Source organism: Hyla sarda, chromosome 1 (assembly GCF_029499605.1).
Source record: "Hyla sarda isolate aHylSar1 chromosome 1, aHylSar1.hap1, whole genome shotgun sequence".
NCBI classification, from domain to species: domain Eukaryota; kingdom Metazoa; phylum Chordata; class Amphibia; order Anura; family Hylidae; genus Hyla; species Hyla sarda.
This window is the reverse complement of record NC_079189.1, coordinates 408,471,462-408,490,767: the sequence shown is the minus strand read 5'-3', so window position 1 is coordinate 408,490,767 and position 19,306 is coordinate 408,471,462. Positions and strand designations below refer to the sequence as shown.

The 19,306-nt window shown below is 41.3% G+C and overlaps 1 protein-coding gene across 5 annotated transcripts in view; it reads right to left on the bottom strand.

The window, feature by feature from the left end:
- Positions 1-60: 60 nt before the first annotated feature.
- Positions 61-19,306, bottom strand: part of INPP5J (inositol polyphosphate-5-phosphatase J) — a 50,689-nt gene continuing 31,443 nt past the window's right edge. For 3 of the 5 annotated variants that reach the window (XM_056528640.1, XM_056528639.1, XM_056528637.1), the window contains exons 3-13: positions 17,344-17,451; positions 17,126-17,234; positions 14,791-14,907; positions 12,507-12,682; positions 8,821-8,932; positions 5,827-5,936; positions 5,535-5,718; positions 2,456-2,593; positions 2,277-2,366; positions 2,083-2,187; positions 61-1,921 (exon numbers count right to left, since the gene is read on the bottom strand). In XM_056528640.1, the coding sequence (XP_056384615.1) occupies positions 1,424-1,921; positions 2,083-2,187; positions 2,277-2,366; positions 2,456-2,593; positions 5,535-5,718; positions 5,827-5,936; positions 8,821-8,932; positions 12,507-12,682; positions 14,791-14,907; positions 17,126-17,234; positions 17,344-17,451 (1,747 nt within the window). In that variant the 3' untranslated portion in view covers positions 61-1,423. The remainder of the gene's footprint in view (positions 1,922-2,082; positions 2,188-2,276; positions 2,367-2,455; positions 2,594-5,534; positions 5,719-5,826; positions 5,937-8,820; positions 8,933-12,506; positions 12,683-14,790; positions 14,908-17,125; positions 17,235-17,343; positions 17,452-19,306) is intronic. The other 2 variants (XM_056528638.1, XM_056528641.1) reach the window with 2 other exon arrangements.

Genomic DNA, 19,306 nt, shown 5'->3' with positions numbered 1-19,306 from the left:
ATAACTATTGGAAGGATTAAGATTTTTTAATAGAAGTAATTTACAAATCTGTTTAACTTTCCGGAGCCAGTTGATATATAAAAAAAGTTTTGGCCTGGAATACCCCTTTAAGTGTTCCCTTTATTTTTTTGAGCAGTGTATATGACAGGATATCTAGGGGTGTTAGTTACTCAAGGCCTCGGCCCAGGAGTTGGTGATAACTCCCAGTGCTGACACTGAGTATGTGCAGCCAGCAAGCTAAAGCAGCACTGCAGGTCGTAACCCTAGGTGACTAGCTAAAAACTTCACATTTTGGGTCAATAATGGGGATTGATCATACAGGAAACAACTGAAAAGATTTAGAGGGAAACTGACAGCTAGATTAAGAGGATGTATTACTTATCCTGATCGGTGGTCTAGTGCCAGAGCCCCCATTAATAATATGCTAATGCCGCCCATTTTGCAATGGAAGTGGGAGCCAGCTTTTTGAGCTTCCCTGCCACTTTCCTCCATGCTCAGATCCCTTCCCACCTCTTCAATATGTATAAATCTTCTCTCTCATGTCCTAAAGACGTGAAAGACTATACGCACGTGACCACTCTGCTATTCTAGCAAAGCGCAGGTGCTGCTAAGTCAGGTACACAGAGAGAGAGAGGCGCCTGAGTTCTGCCACAATAGTGGCCATGCTCTCATGTCATTAGGCTCCAAGAGTAAAGATTTATACATATTCAAGAGGTGGGAAACTGACAGCAGGACAGAAGATCTAAGGGCTAATAGGGCAGGGGACACTGAATAGCACATGACCTTAATCATTCCTTTCTGCTGTTTTTGTGTAACATACACTTATATTAATATGCCAATGAGGGTATGAGGGTTACTTTACCCCTAGGTGCACAAGTCAGCCCATCAACTGCTGTAACAGCACCTTCTCATGTAAATCCATTGGCCCTCTGCAGTGACAAGCAGCCTTGAGTAATGTCCCTGGTCAAAGCACCAGATGAATATTCATGAGGAGACACTGTTAGAGCAGCGGGCCGGGGGATCAGCGCATCTAGGGGTAAAATTAACCCCTAAGTGCACCCAACGCTCTCATTAGCATAATAAAAAATAGTGTTACACAAAAATGTTGCAGTTGTGAGGGATAACAAAGGAGATTATTCAGTGTCCCCTGCCCAATTGGCCCTTACCAGCAGGTTACATTCTTCTAACCTACTGCCAGTTTTCCTTAAATGATTGTATATTAAGGATGTTTACCTAGTATCATATACTTTTCAATAGAGTTAAGTTACTTACCCCAGAATATTCCTTAAACACTTGGTGTCAAATTTCAATATAAATCATAGTAACACTTTACAAATTGTCACATTTCATAAAATAACTCTGATATTCTATCTAATGACCAAATCAACTTTGACCCTAGTGCAAAGATTACACAACATCATCTCTAATCTGCTTTCTCTACACCCCGACTTTGATTTTGTGAGTCTGAATTTTGTTTAGGAGCAGGGACTGGCGTCAGGCTGGCGTCTCTTCTATGTGAATTAGGGGAGATAGGAATTGTTCCTTTTGGACTAAAGCCTTGACCCACAGCGGCTGGTCTCACAGATGGTACAGCACTGATTTGGGACCCCTGAGGGCTGTGGAATTTATGACCTTGGGGTTCATGGGTAATTTCCCTAGATCGTGGCCTTTGAGGCCTCTCCCGTTTGGGGCTTTTGGCCCCACATGGGGATGGACTGCGACTCTTCTGACGAGAGGAACCAGGAATGATAAGATCATGCAAACGTGAAAGTGCTGGACTTCTGCTTCGCGGTGAGCGGGCATTTGCCGGACTAGGACTGCGGGATTTGGGCCGGAGGAGGACTTGAGTGCTGTTATCATCCTCTGAGCTGGAGTCTGAGCTGTCAGAGGTTGAGCTTGGTTCAGAACCTGGCAAAGAGATCTGGGGCAAAGAGAAAAGAAATACAGAAATACACATTGGGAGGTGAAAACGGAAGTCTACAGTTTCTTATAAACAAGGTATGGAAATGTAAGAATATTAGTCAAAACAGGGAAGGAGACTCAAATGCAGTGTTTTATACATAGAAAAGAGCAGGAACTCACATGAAAGGGCTCTGTAACCCCAATGAGGGTGCTCATATTGTTACTGTAGTAGCCAAGAAGATATTCTCCAGTGCCTTTTGGAAGTAACTCTTCGCTGAACATTACCTGTGTTAAGAACATATAGATATAAAAGAAAATATGACAAACACATTGATATGACGGCACTGTTTTTGCTGCACTACTACTAAAACAACAACCTGGTGCTGGTATTTTGATCCTTCCGCATCCTCCTCTGTTTTCACCCAAACATAAGACACATAATCTTTATGATGTCGAAACCCAACCTAAAAATAAGAGAGGACAAGATGTAAAAGTGCTGGAGAATATTACATATGCTATTGAAAATATTGTTTATTCTGACATTATCACTCACCTTATAAAGTCCAATCCAGTCCCACGAGCTCTTCATGTAAATGGGAGACCACCGGTAGGTGACATTGGCATCTGCAGGCAGTATCCACTCATCACGTACCCAAATGTGTACCAGTGGGGCAACAAGACAGGCAGAAAACTGAGACAATGGAAACAATTGTAAAGGAATAACATCAATACAATTGGGGTTGTTCATGCAGCATATTCTTTTAGATAAAGGGGACAGCTTCAGAAATATTTAATGGGTGTGACTATACCCTAAATATAGGGTGTATCCCTGTAAAAAGACAAAAGAAGAAAAGAATATAAGGAGTGACTACATTCGGCCCATTTCATTCACATATACCTTTATGAACTTAAATGCATGGTCTGCTTTTGAGTCCCATAAAATAAAGGTATAAATTTAAGAAATGGATTGAGCAAAGTCACTAGTAGACTTAATTGGGTCCACAGCAGTGAAAGAGCCCCACACATTATATATGTTGGCATACATGTTTGCCAGTATCCTATAGAACCCAAACCCAGTGTGAACCCATCCTTACTGGTAGACAGGGCTCGGTGCTGGATACCGATCCCTGAATGTCACTAAAGCAGTAGAGGGAGGGATGGGGAGCGAGGAGAAGAGTAATGCTGCATGACTTTAGCATCTTGATCCTGCCACCTTGACATTTGCGCCCACTAAACAAAGTAAATTTTCAAAGGCATACATGGAGTAAGCACTGGGGCATTGGTATGTCTCGTATACATTTCCTATTAACAATGGTGTGTGTAGTGCATATTGTGAATATGAGCTGCTCATGTTTTCTGGATAAGTTGTCCAAAAAGTAAGTAGATGGACAAGTGTTCATGACCAGACACTTTTCTGTACTGTGGTCGAGAGCACTTGGTAAATTAAGTAACCAGACTGGGTCCTTCTGCTGCTGAGGGGACTGTTGTCTAATATTATATGTTAGCAGAGTCTCTATAGGCAGCGTCAGAATACCACTTTCCCCTATGTCCTACAGATGTAAAAGAAAGTTAGCAGTTATGGAGAAATTTGTCATTTGACTACCACAGAAACTATAGAAGATATTTTACTGATACTACTGTTGCAAGGAAATAAAATGTAAGGACTGACTACAGCTATTAAGCCCTAGACATTCTATAAATAGTGACCCAACTGCAGGGCTGCTGTAATGTTTATCCCCACTAAGTCACTTCTATCTGAATAAAAGCCTAGACAACTTTCTAATAAAATCTGAGACTGCTGTATTAGCAAAGAAGGGACAAAATCCATATGAAAAACATAAGAATGTCATGTCGGAGTGTCCACATTCTTTTGGCTACATAGTGTACCGTTTCTTTATCTGGTGTACCTCCCAGCTAAGGCCTCATTCAGACAATCATACTGTACCTGTTAAAAAACAGTAGCAAGAGGTCCCCTTTAGGCGCAAAAGTTTCTCCAGATGGAATCAGACAGGATGATATATTTAAAAATTACAATATTTTATTTGATCCAATGACGCGTTTCGGGTATACACCCTTCCTCAGATTGGCGATGCCAATCTGAGGAAGGGTGTATACCCGAAACGTGTCATTGGATCAAATAAAACATTGTAATTTTTAAATATAGCATCCTGTCTAATTCCATCTGGAGAAACTTTTGCGCCTAAAAGGGACCTCTTGCTACTGTTTTTTAACCTGCTCTATTGTGGACGGACGCCAGACCGTAACCACCATCCCACGGCTTTGCATTTCCTCCAGGAAACCTCTGCACCCTGTTACGCCAAGCGCTCCGGGTACCCGCTCCTCCACGGAGCGCTCGCTACACTCTCCTCACTGCAGCGCTCCGGTCAGATCCACTGACCCGGGGCGCTGCGATACCGCCTCCAGCCGGGATGCGATTCGCGATGCGGGTAGCGCCCGCTCGCGATGCGCACCCCGGCTCCCGTACCTGACTCGCTCTCCGTCAGTCCTGTCCCGGCGCGCGCGGCCCCGCTCCCTAGGGCGCGCGCGCGCCGGGTCTTTGCGATTTAAAGGGCCACTGCGCCGCTGATTGGCGCAGTGGTTCCAATTAGTGTTATCACCTGTGCACTTCCCTATATCACCTCACTTCCCCTGCACTTCCTTGCCGGATCTTGTTGCCATCGTGCCAGTGAAAGCGTTTCCTTGTATGTTCCTAGCCTGTGTTCCAGACCTCCTGCCGTTGCCCCTGACTACGATCCTTGCTGCCTGCCCCGACCTTCTGCTACGTCCGACCTTGCTTCTGTCTACTCCCTTGTACCGCGCCTATCTTCAGCAGCCAGAGAGGTTGAGCCGTTGCTAGTGGATACGACCTGGTCACTACCGCCGCAGCAAGACCATCCCGCTTTGCGGCGGGCTCTGGTGAAAACCAGTAGTGACTTAGAACCGATCCACTAGCACGGTCCACGCCAATCCCTCTCTGGCACAGAGGATCCACTACCTGCCAGCCGGCATCGTGACACACCCATTGATTTGGGTTATATGTGCATACTTTTTGCGCTCCAGGTGAGCACAATACTATCTGTTCATTCTACGTAACATCTGGGATAATGCACTAGGCGCCTCCTGTGGTCTTTCTTTTCTCTCTCCTTATACTGTACCTGTGTTAGTATTTGCAATAAACCCCCCAGAACAGGCTACAATTCCTCATGTAGTTCTACTGAACGGAACTTACAGCCCCATATGGATCTATGGGACTATTGGTTTGATTTGGTCATTTCTACATCAGTTATATCTACATTATCATTAAGCTCATATAATTTATCCTAATTATGCATACACAACCCAATGCATTTCCTTATCTACCCATCTAATAACATAGAAATGATAATTACAGAAAACAAAAACTAAAATGTAATGTACCTTATTTTTACATAAAACATACAAGAGCCTAGAAGTGTATAAACTATGTTAAAGCTTTTCACCAGAATGACTATTTTAGCTCTTATAATACCTCTAGCTCACAAGCATTCTTTATAGTAGTGGGATATAACACAATTATCTCTGTATGTGTGACCCTTTGTGTGCACCACAGATAGTGCTAGATGCCTGCACTATAAGATGAAACGTTATCTCACCTTTAAGGAAAAAATAGCAGATACAGGTTTGTGGTCGCTTTCTGTGTAATGCATATGGGACCCATAGCTGAGCAGTGTCACTGACAGGCCTTCTGACATACTGTTGTCTTTGTCTGACTCTGAAATTTGATTTTTCATTTTCCACAGAATGCGGTCAGTCCATGCAGGCTTTCTCTTTTTGGAACTGTAGAATATAAAAATAATTATAGAATAGTTAAGCCTACTGCATTAGTTAACAAATTCCGATAATACTACAAACTGCCAACGAGTGATATTCCTATATACACATTACCTTGTATCATAGGTGTTGGTCCCGACATCGTATTTATACGTGGGTGGGAAGGTCAAGGGCCCCTCCATAAAGCCAGACAATACAGGTTCACTGCATTTTGCCACATTTAGCTGTAAGGAAAGATGAGTACAGTATTTAGGTAACCTTACAATCATCTTTTTGTTTGCTAAGTTAATAGATCTCCTTTTGACAAGTAGAGCACTGAAAAGCTGCATTAGTAAACTTACATAGAATCTCAAGTCTTAAAGCTGAAGTTCACCCTTAAAGGGGTTGTCCCACCATTATACCCTAATCCCAGGTTCACTTGGGGTCCAACTGCTGGGACCATCCATGATCTAAAAGACCGTGTCCTGAGTCTCCTGGAGAAACAAAACAGTGGTCATGCTCCCCACTGCTCAATTTACTGTCTATCGAAACTGCCAGAGGTCACTGAATACAGCACTTGGCTTTCTCCGGTAGCTCCCATAGACAATGAATTCCTCTGGAAAACTTGAGATCCCCTCCTTCAGATCACATGGGGCCCCAGCAGTCAGACCCTATCATGCACTTAAGTTCTAATGATGAGAGAACCCCCTCAAGTACCATTTTGGATTTTCATATAAACAGACCAAGAAATGTTGTGCTTATTATTTTCACAGTGGTCCCATTTTTATGATACATAGCTGCATAAACAGAGTTAATAGATAAAATGTAGTCACCACTATAGTGCGTTTAGGAGCTTAATGCATACTATACATTCAGCTGGATACCAATATAGCACATTTGAAAAAGTTAGTTCTATTTTAAGCATTTATGGTACAGTGATCCCTCAACTTACAATGGCCTCAACATACAATAGTTTCAACATACAATGGTCTATTCTGGACCATTGTAACTTGAAACCAGACTCAACATACAATGTACAGACAGTCCAGATCTGTGAAACGTGTCAATGACTGGAAGAGCCGACCAATCAGAATGGACATTCACTGGTAAAAATCCTGTATTACTGAAGCGTATGCACTGACTGATGTCTGGTAGCGCCCCCCTACAGTACAGGGAGGTATTACATGTTCTGTACTCTTAACCTGTACCAGGGTTACCTGCTCCTTTGGACACCAGGTGAGGGCGACTCCATATTACTTTTTTGGGACACTTTGTGTACTGTACAGGACCCCGAAGAAGCTCCTGTCCTCTACATAGACCAGTGTTTTCCCAAGCAGGGTGCCCCCAGCTGTTGCAAAACTACAACTCCCAACATGCCCGGACAGCCTTTGGCTGTCCGGGCATGCTGGGAGTTGTAGTTTTGCAACAGCTGGAGGCTCCCTGATTGGGAAACACTGACATAGGCAGTGATTTACAGCTCCCAGCAGATCTTTCTTACTTTTATATGTAAGGATTTGCTTTATCTGTATTAATTATCTACTTATTTTTCTTTAATCCTCACATTTTCCTATTTTTGGATGAAATTTTGGTGGCTTCAGAACCAATAACCAGGTTTCCATAGAGTTATGGTCTCAACATACAATGGTTTCAACATACAATGGCCGTCCTGGAACCAATTAATATTGTAACTTGAGGGACCACTGTATATCCAAAAGATAGGCCATAAATGTATAAAATTGAGGCTCCCATCCACACATCACAGTAGGTGATTTCATAACTCACATATAAATGAATGGAGAAACCTGCGCACATGCACAGTCATCTCTCTTATATGTGTGGAAAATGGCCAAATGTAGTCATTAAAATGAATGGAGCTGCTGCAAGTATGCTGCTATATCATCCACTATATTGGCATCCACTTGTTGGCAGGCTACCAACATATACCCCCAACATAAAGGGAGACATGATGTAAACAGTCCATTAGTGTAAATATAGCAAATAAACTATTTGTCAGAATGATATAGAGACAAATGGTTATTTTGGTTTCTTGCATGGAGGCTGACAAAAGATAGAGTCACATCAAACTATAAAGAAAAAAACATAATAAAAAGCATAGCAGACTTACATCTTTAAAGGTGCAATCATTTTACCTATATTAGGTCTTTGTCAAGAATGCTTCTCTCTCCACTCCCTGTCTATGGGACCAAACACATGGTCTAGAGCCGGCAGAGACTGTGCATGGCTCACACTTCTCCCGACTACATGTAAGCATCGGTCAGGGTCTGAATACCCCAACATTTTTCATATGTTGCTAAGGCAAATCAAATATTTTTTTAATGACATTGTCCATTTAAATATGGATATTAAGCTGCTTCTGATATGAATTTTTACTTTGGTTGTAGGCTAAACGTTTGTATAAAATTACTATAATTACAGTGATCATTGTTCATTTCATCTCAAAACTCTGTGTAAATGTAGCTCCATAGGTTACCTCTTTGTGACACTGATGGATACGCCATCATGTCCAATTGCTGAGGCCAAAATCTTGTGACTCTAATTTGAAGTGGTAGTGGTACTATGATAGTGCAGTGCTCTAGAGGCCATGTGGCTGGTACTTTTCCTTCTCCACTACTGCTTTGTTCCACCAAACTAGTGACTGGTGATACCCACCAATTTAATATTAACAGCATATATCCTAGAGATAAGACATCAATGTCTTAAAGGGGTACTCCGCCCCTAGACATCTTATCCCCTATCCAAAGGATAGGGGATAAGATGTCAGATCGCTGGGGTCCCGCTGCTGCGGCACCGCGCTATCATTACTGCACAGAGCGAGATCGCTCTACACGTAATGACGGGCAATACAGGGGCCGGAGCATCGTTATGTCACGTCCCGCCCCCGTCAATACAAATCTATGGGAAGGGGGCGTGGCGTTCGTCATGCCCCCTGCCATAGACTTGCATTAAGGGGACGGGCCGTGATGTCATGAGGGGCGGAGCCAATGACGTCACGATGCTCCGGCCCCTGTATCCCCTATCTGAAGGATCTTGCCGATATGGAGTAATGTTCATATTTTCTATGTAAGTCTATCTACTCTCATTCTAAACATTTTCTACCCTCATCCTCACCTGATCCTTCTCCCAAAGCAGAGACAGCTTGTTGCCTTGGATAGCATGCTTCACAAAATACAGGTCTAGATCATCAATTCGGAAATTTAGGTCTCCAAACCAGAACACCAGGCTGAAATAATATGTACAGAAAAAGTAATCATGCCAAAAAGTAATACAACTTACGGTAGATCATTTCTAGCAAGTCCAACATAAAACCATAGTGCTAATCCTATCAGCAGACTGATGCATAACAAATCCAGTTCTTCAATGTATCTTAAAGCTAGGTAAAATAGCATTCGCTATTCCATTTTGTATACAGTATTTCTCAGACTTGATTGTTACAGATCTTTAAAATTCCCCCTGTAAGCCAATACCCAATGCAATAAAGGAGGCTTTGACAAGGCTCTTTAATGGGTCAGTCACTGCCTTTCATGGTAGCTACCTTCAATAGCTGACACTGGAGACAGCTTGGTTCCTTCTAAAAGAGAGCTAATTTGATTTTTTTTTTTTTTACCAGGAGGCATTGCCTTACCTATAGAACTCACTATACCGGCTCATAGAGTCCAAAAGGCCTCCCTGTGCATTGGAAATAAAAAAGCCTGCATACTTACCTCTTCTGCTCCTGTTAAGTCTTCTGTTCGCTGCTGCAGTCAGCTTCTTTCTCCTAATGACATTTTATCTGGGCAGCAGCCCATTCAGCCCATTGATTGGCTGAGCAGGAAAGAAACATAATCAGAAGGGTAAGGGGAGGACTGCAACAGGGACCGGAAGACGTGAGTATGTGGGGCTTTTTACTTTCACTGCACGGGGAGGCAAATAAAAAATGCTTTTTTTTTTTTTTTTAGAGTGTTACTGTTATTAAAAACAACTTATGAAATATCGATGCAGAAAGTTTTATAGATCTCTCGGTCAACCTTAACTCTTGATCATAGTGGGTCTCAGGAGTGAGATCCAGTAAGATCAACAAGTTTTGATGTGTCTGATCAACATGTCAAAAGTTGTTTTTAATGACAGTTACACTTTGGGGAAAAAGTTCTCCAAAAGTGCATATTTTCTCCCCTCTGTTGGTCTGTTAACTTAATAACACTGCTGACGTCACAGCTCTGCTACCTCAGCTCAGAGAGCATAGCAATGACATGAGCGATGCCCGGGCTGTCAATCACACCTAGGCGTGGTTACAGCCCGAAACAATGGTGACTACTACAGGATGCCTAACGCCCATGGGACTACTTATGGGGCATTACCCATATGGTGCAGGACAAACTCATTATCATTACAAGTGAGGATGGTTCGAGGACAATGGAACATGATGAGAAAGCAGATTTTACCCTATATAACGTGTTCCCACCAGTTATATAGGATAAAATATCATGACAGGTTCCCTTTAAAAAGGATCAGTGGTCAGTATTAAAAAAAAAAAGTATAAAAATATTAAATATTATAAAACATGTTGTTTCCTAATATCACCTTGTATTCTAAGGTGCCCCGTTACAGTGCTTTTTTTAATTTTTTTGCCTCACCCTTCCATTCCAGTAATAAAGGGATTTTACTATTATGTTGTGTATCTGTGCTTGTCCATGAATAGCGAAATTGGGGGGAATTTATTTTAAGGTGTGAATATGAGGCTGAAGAGGTGTTATTTAGTCGCAGGGGGTGTGAATATCAGACTAAGGGTGTGTGAATCAGGCTAACAACACCCTGGGCCTAGAATTATCCCTCCTTCATTTAATAACATTTCTGCAGATCTGACTATTTGAGGAAAAGTACAGATAGTCAACAAATAGCTAAACTTCTATAATTTAACAGAATAAAATAATTTTTTTTACCCTGACCACATGTCCTCTTTAGGACAACTGACTTTTTAAAGCACGTTTTAAGATCCACATGAATGTCATATACCTACCTGCACAAGAGTAATGATCCCTTTAAAAAACATTTGCCTGTGTACATTTGTTTGCATACATTTGTATAACCCTAGAAACCTTTGAAGGCCCCTATTATACCCACATCAACTCATTTTCATATGCTTACTTCCAGCCCAGCCGATTTACATTCTGAAGCCACAAAACAACAGTTCATTGCAATAAACTAATGATTAACCCTTTCTACTTAGACATCAATGAAATGCCTATTAGCCATTCAAATGTAACTGAGCCATAATAGGTTTTCCAAGATATGTTATGAAAGAGGGCTGTGTAGCATATGATATCTTGATCTTCATCCTAAACCATGCAGGAATTGTTAGTCTTATAGGGTCACTGAGCTTTCTCAAAACTTTTTAAATGTCCTAGTGTCATGCCAAAAGTATTGATCAGTGAGGATTTGAGGGTTCAGACTCCAATCGATCCCTAAAACAAGCACTCTCTGCACTGTGCCACATGATCAAAACAACCCAATAATGTAACTCTATGGGTCTGTCTCAGAAAGCATGCACAGCGAGTGGGAAGATTTGTGATCTGAACACTCAGACCTATCAAAAGTTTTGTAAAGCCTCAGGTACCTTATTACCATTATTTTCTCCTCTACAAAGTCATCAGTTTCCCTAACAGCCTCCTAAATGAGACAAATAGGAAAAGGCTTGTGACCTTACACAGGTCATGTTAAAGTGGGAGATTGGCCAAGAGGCACCAGAGTCTGGAGATCAAATGGTTGAGGTTTGAGTCTTTCCAGCAGGGGTCAAGTCCTGGGGAAAAAAAGTGTGGGAACTCTTCGCATAGGATAGGGGATAAGATGTCTGATCCCGGGGGACCCCCACGTTCTCCCTGCTGCATCCAGCATTCGTTTAGAGCGTTGGGTGCAGCGCCGGAGGCTCGTGACGTCACGGTCATGGCCCCTCAATGCAAGTCTATAGGAGGGGGCGTGAGCCCACATGATCAGACACTTATCCCTTATCCTGAGGATAGGGGGTAACTGTCTTACACTGCAGATTTCCTTTAATTTGGACACAGGGACTATTTTTGTATTGTGTAGGGGTTTAAAGGGGTATTCCCGGAAAAACTTTTTTTTTATATCAACTGGCTCCAGAAAGTTAAACAGATTTGTAAGTTACTTCTATTAAAAAAGCTTAATCCTTTCAGTACTTATGAGCTTCTGAAGTTAAGGTTGTTCTTTTCTGTCTAAGTGCTCTTTGATGACACGTGTCTCGGGAACAGCCCAGTTTAGAAGAGGTTTACTGTGGGGATTTGCTTCTAAACTGGGCGGTTCCTGAGGCATGTGTCATCAGAGAGCACTTAGACAGAAAAGAACAACCTTAACTTCAGAAGCTCATAAGTACTAAAAGGATTAAGATTTTTTAATAGAAGTAATTTACAAATCTGTTTAACTTTCTGGAGCCAGTTGATATATAAAAAAAAGTTTTTTTCCTGGAATACCCCTTTAATGGTACTGTAGTTCGTAACACACAGATACTGGTGTCTAACAGAGATATTGTTTCTCTGCAGTTTTACTTTTTTTTATTTAATTTGTTTCTTTAGTCGTAGCTGTCTAAAATAAACAAAAAAGAACCATATCTGTTGCCCGGAAGCAGTAGGTACATCATTGAACCAACTAATAGTTAATCTAATATACAGCTTATTGTATTCTTGTGCTGCCCTTAGTATTAGTATTGAGCCCTAGGTGACTGCTTCACATGAATACCCAATGTATTGATACAACGTTTCATGCCAAATTGTACAACCTACTGTAAGTTCAGACCAGAAACCTACTCATGGTCTAGGACGCCATTCGCCAGTGGACCCTGAAATTGTTGAAGCTGCAAAATACTCTCAAAATTGTCCACACGCTGGTCAGAATTTTCCATGTGAGCCGGCAAGTGACAGTTCAGAAAACACACCATGTGTCCAAACAGGGATAACCGAATGCTGACACCTCCTTTGTTACCCTAAGAATGCAGTAAAATTGACTCAGTAATAACTAAGTAAAAAGTCACATTCAACAAGCATAGGAACACTATACATAGAACAGGTCTATGTACTCTACAGAGTAAAAAAAACATTGCCAATATGCACAATTTTTATGTGTATGGGGATTATTATCATCCCTATTTTTTTTAAACACTGCAACTCAGAACACAATATGCAACAATGAAGAATGCAAAATGGAAACAAATAAGAAAATCATTTCTTAACATATATTTGATGCATATTATTGTACAGTATTTGCCAGGCCAAAACCAAGAGTGGGACCTACACAAAGAAAAGTATAAGTCCTGTGCAACACAGAGACCTTTTGTAGCAATACTGATTGATTTGAACTATTAGGGCCCAAAGTGTAAATATTCTGCTCAGAAATTTTGGTGCAGCAGCCTCTCACTGTTTTCAATGGGATTCTGCCGCACTGTGCACATGGCAGTAAATTCAAATTCCGGACTCAGCAGAAAGAATGAACAACAGAATCCTCTCAGAAATGCATTGCCATCTATGGGAACTGCACATTTCCAAATGCCAACTGATTTGTCAGCGCCTGCCACCCACAGAATATCCAAGCAGAATGGATATTCTGCCCTTTAAGGGTCTATGACCCGTACAGTATTCTGCGCAGATTTGATGCGCAGGATTTGAAGCTGTGCTCAGTCGTTTAGTTTACATTGGAATCTGCAGCATAAAATCCTGCACATGAAATCTGCACAGAATACTGTACGTGTGAATAGACCCTAAATAAGCATTTAAAGGGGCTGTTCCCATTAACAAAAATAGCTCTAAACTGTTGCAATATGTGAATTTAAACATATTTCAAATGTACATCATTCTGTATAAGAGATAGAAGGTGTCTGCTTTGTTTTGATAACTGTTGCCCTTGGTTACCACCCACTGAGGACCCACTAAGGAGGGTCACACATGCTCAGTCCAACTTTAGTCTCCCGAAGGTAATGGCGGTTGGTCTTCACTATACATGCAAGCAAGGAGGATTGTGGGAAAGTGTGGGCTCTGTTGCCTGCAAACGGCAGGGTCACAGTTGTAAAAGGTAACGAGGAAGTGATCAGATCTGTGGGGGGGGGGGAGATGTTCTGCGGGATGTATGATATTTTGACATAAAAACAGCACATTTGTATTCCCTTACAAGTATGTATGAGGTGCAAATCTGATTTGACCTACTTTATTTTGTAAGACAACCCCTTTAAGCTGCACTGCCAGTCTGAAGATACACACTGAGTTTGCTCGCAAGCTTTTACACTGCAAAAATCAATAGTGCAACAAAAACTCTCAGTATGGGCCAAGCCGTATAGAAACACTGGCATCTCTTCAGTATTCTTCTAGTTTTATATATAAATATTGATACAAAAAAATGACAAAAATGCTGAGGGAGATTTATCAATACCTGTCCAGAGGAAAAGTTGCTGAGTTGCCCATAGCAACCAATCAGATTGCTTCTTTCATTTTTGAAAAGGCCTCTGCAAAATGAAAGAAGTGATCTGATTGGTTGCTATGGGCAACTCAGCAACTTTTCCTCTGGACAGGTTTTGATAAATCTCTCCCACTGTGTTTCAGTTCCAAACTTGGGGGGGGGGGGGCGGGGGGATTTATCAAAACCTGTCCAGAGGAAAAAAGTTACTGAGTTGCCCATAGCAACCAATCGGATTGCTTCTTTCATTTTAAAAAATTAAAACAAGTGATCTGATTGGTTGCCAGCAAGTTTTCCTCTGGACGGGTATTGATAATTCTCCCCCTGGATGTTTACCAACACATACGTATGAAACAGGCCTAAGGCCGCATGCACTCCACCATAGTCGGGATCTGTGTGATTCCAACCCATAATACATCGATATCAGTTTTGTAGAAAGACATGCACATCATAGTTATATGGTAGTATAAGGGTTTCTATTTCGCAGTAAAAACACACTCATTGTTGCTAAATAAAATTTCAGGCCATATTTTCCCTTTTCCCTGTCTGGTATCAGTGACAGTAGAGAGAATTATAGTTCAATACACAGCACACAACACAGATGTCAATATTGCTTTACATTGTATATGCCTATGCCAATGAACGTACCCAGTATCCCCCTAAGCCAGTCCTTGTGCAGTCAGTCTGTACATCACGTAGATAGGGAAGGTGGAAATACTTTGCAAACACCAATAAAAGGCAACCCTGCATCCGAACAGAGGTGACCTACGACAAAAGCAGACGGCAAAGTGTGTAAAAGAAAGCAAAGCATGTTATTAAAATATGGCAAATATTCATTAAAACCCTGCCTTGCCTTGACATGTTACATGAAACGCCTATTTTGAAAGCCTTGTAAAATATACATCGACTCGCTGGGTAGAAAAGCTCTGCTACAACCTGATATCTTCTCTACTTTCTCAACACATCTGCTATAAACAGGCAAGTTAATACATCAATACAAATCCAGTGAGAGCAGCACGTACTGTACTTAACACATAAATGCTTCTTTAGTGGGTTACTAAGGAACAGCAACAAATTGGGATGGGGGGGGGGGGTTAAGAAAGATTCTGATCACTATGAAATTCTATTAATTCAATACAGCCTCGTGGATATAAATAACCAAATAGATCTCTGCATGTAGGTGTTATATGCAACACGCCAATGACTTTATTAGAATACTGTATATGTAATTTTTTTTATTTATTATTATTTATTTTTAAATCTAGAATTGTGTGCATTCCATTTACACATGCTTATACTTCTTTGTAGAGATGAGCGAAGTTACAGAAATTCGATTCGTCACGAACCTGGCGGCTCGGCGGTTGCTGACTTTAGCCTGCATAAATTAGTTCAGCTTTCAGGTGCTCCGGTGGGGTGGAAAAGGTGGATACAGTCCTAGGAGAGAGTCTCATAGGATTGTATCCACCTTTTCCAGCCCACCTGAGCACCTGAAAGCTGAACTAATTTATGCAGGATAAAGTCAGCAAACGTCGAGCCGCGAGATTCGTGACGAATCGAATTACTGTAACTTCCCTCATCTCTATTCCTTTGTATAGGCACGGAATTAACAAATATCATTACGTAAAATGCATTACATTTTCTCTATTATCTCCCCTGAGGAAGCAGACATAATAGCCGGCAGAAACGCGTCGAGAGTTTATATTTATTTTCTGAGAGATCTTACGTTACCAGGCGGGCTACAAGTATGGTGGCGGCCTGAGTACAGTAGTGTATATTTTTGGTCCACAGGTTGTGCATAACAATAGTATAATCAAGCACCACCTGCTGGAACTTCGTGGAGTCAATTTTAAGTAGGACGTTGTTTGGAGTGTATTTTAATCAAACCCAATAAAGGTATGTTTAAATTTTTTTTTGGTTTATGGTAAGCCAAAGTCTAAGCCAGTATTTCCCTATCAGGGTGCCTCTAGCTGTTGCAAAACTACAACTCCCAGCATGCCCGGACAGCCAACGGCTGTCCGGGCATGCTGGGAGTTGTAGTTTTGCAATAGCTAGAGCCACTCTGATGAAACACTGAGAAACACTGCTTTAAGCAACCACTTATATAAAAAGACTACAACACGTCTTTTGTTCTTAAAGGGGTTATCCAGGAAAAAACTTTTTTTTTATATATATATATATCAACTGGCTCCAGAAAGTTAAACAGATTTGTAAATTACTTCTATTAAAAAAATCTTAATCCTTTCAGTACTTATGAGCTTCTGAAGTTAAGATTGTTCTTTTCTGTCTAAGTGCTCTCTGATGACACGTGTCTCAGGAACCGCCCAGTTTAGAAGAGGTTTGCTATGGTGATTTGAGGTTCCCGAGACACGTGTCATCAGAGAGCACTTAGACAGAAAAGAACAACCTTAACTTCAGAAGCTCATAAGTATTGAAAGGATTAAGATTTTTTAATAGAAGTAATTTACAAATCTGTTTAACTTTCTTTGAGCCAGTTGAGATATATATATAAAAAGTTTTTACCTGGATAACCCCTTTAAGTAATGCAAAAGTCTCAAATACAGTGGAATTATTATGGTGTGATATAGTTGCTGAGTTGTCTTTCAGTTTTGAAAAGGCCTCTGAAAAATGAAAGAAGCGATCTGATTGGTTGCTATGTTTTGATTAATCTCCCCCTAAATATTGTTACAATTTATGTATACACATTCTTGCGGCAAATATAAAATCCCAGGGCTGTTGCCAGCTATTATTTACTATGTGACTATATAATGCATGTAATGTATCATTTCATGTTGCACATATTTTGATACAAGATATAATATAAAGATATAAGATGATATAAGACCATACATTTATATTATTTATATACTGATTAGGGAATTATAGATGCATGACACACGCACAACAATAAACAGACAGAAATCTAAAACAAGTATATGAGAGAATGCAGACTGTGATCTCCGCGCTCTCCCGCTCCGCATCTCACCAGCACATAGCTGAAGAGGCTCAGGACATCCATGAACACTTCACTCCACTGATCTGAAAACAGCGCATCCTTTAGACGCTTATTGATCATGGAATTGACCTCCTGTAACCTGTAGAGACATGGTATGAGCAGACTGATAACAAAACACTGAAAGGGGCCACAGATATTTTTTCTTCCTTGTAGGGTTTAAAGGGCAGGTGAAAAGGATCATTTCTTACCCAATTACAAACATGTCAGTCTTGCCATCGCCAGCATTAAGGCAAAGAAGACCAGTGAGGTCTGAAGGGGGCACAGAACAGCCGACATTCCACGTTATGATATATATCCTGCACAAGAACATTGTATTCGGCAATAAGGGTAAACATAAAAACAGCATCTATACTCAAAATAACATTGTATCAGCAAAGGAATAATATATAAAAAGGGGAAGAATTAAAGGGGTACTCCATTGGAAAGCATTTTTTTTTTTATATCAACTGGTGCCAGAAAGTTAAACAGATTTGTAAATTATTTCTATTTAAAAATTTTAATCGTCCAGTACCTATTAGCATCTGTATACTACACAGGAAGTTCCTTTCTTTTTGAATTTCTTTTCTGTCTGACCACAGTGCTCTCTGCTGACACCTCTGTCCATGTCAGGAACTGTCCAGAGCAGGATAGGTTTGATATGGGGATATGGACAGAGGTGTCAGCAGAGAGCACTGTGGTCGGACTGGAAAGAACAAACTCAACTTCCTCTGGAGCATACAGCAGCTGATAAGTACTGGAAGGATTAAGATTTTTAAATAGATGTAATTTACAAATCTGTTTAACTTTCTGGCATCGGTTGATTTAAAAAAAAATTTTTTTTTCCAGTGGAGTACCCCTTTAAAAATGAACGTAGTTTGGCAGATTTATTTTCTGCATTGAATAGGATTGCAACATATAATATGCATTTCTGAACAAAAACCTATGCACAGCAAATAGTCACAATTATTGTATCTAATAGATGGATATTACATTCTGTAAACTCTGTCTACCTAAAGACAGTCCAGTCAACAGACATCCAGGGCTGTGGAGTCGGTAGATAAATGTTCCGACTCCGGAGTTTTTTGTACTTCCGACTCTGACTCTCCGACTCCTCTGTATTAATATGCGAATGTATTTTATACATTCCTTGAAGTAAAGAAAGGCAACATACATGTCATTACCACAGGACTACTGGCTGGGAAGCCAACAGTCTACTGTATTGAACAGTTTGTGTGCTGATCTGCTGCTGAAGATAGGGCAGTGGGAGGATCAAGGAAGGGGCATTTGTTATAAAACATGATTTCCCTAGTAGAATCCCATAGTCATGTTTAAAGGGGTACTCCGCCCCTAGACATCTTATCCCCTATCGAAAGGATAGGGGATAAGATGTCAGATCACCGGGGTCCCGCTGCTGGGGACCCCCGGGATCGCCGTTGCGGCAACGCGCTTTCATTACTACACAGAGCAAGTTCGCTCTGTGCGTAATAACGGGCAATACAAGGGACGGAGCAGCATGACATCACGGCCCGCCCCCTTAATACAAGTCTATGGCACGGGGCGGGCTGTGACGTCACGAGGGGCGGAGCCGTGACGTAACGATGCTCCGACCCCTGTATCGCCCGTCATTACGCACAGAGCGAACTCGGGACCCCGGCGATCTGACATCTTATCCCCTATCCTTTGGATAGGGGATAAGATGTCTAGGGGCGGAGTACCCCTTTAAGCTAACAATCGAGTTTACAAGTTTTTATATCCTTTTTCCAATGGTTTACAGCTTCAGTCTTGAATTATTGACCCTCCATTCCCTTCACTTATACAAGTGTCTTTAGTCCTGCAAAAAACATATTTACTTAATCCCTTATCAGTGAGAGGCTAGGTTACCCATGGGTTCCCTGTAACAGCAGAACACAACACTATGGAAGCTATAAGTATTGCCACTCCTAATTGTGCGTTGCGTGCCATATAGTGAAGCACATGGAGAGCATGCTTCTTCACGGTCACTTAACGTGTTTGTTTTGCGGTTACGTGAGGCACTGCATGCATTGGTCTTTATTCTTACAGTAGAGAAGTCATTAATTAAAGTTGCTTTTTTAAATTTTTTTTATTCCAATCTAAATTTAGTAGAAGTCGGAGTCGGTTCATTGTTTGCCGACTCCGACTCCAGGTACCCAA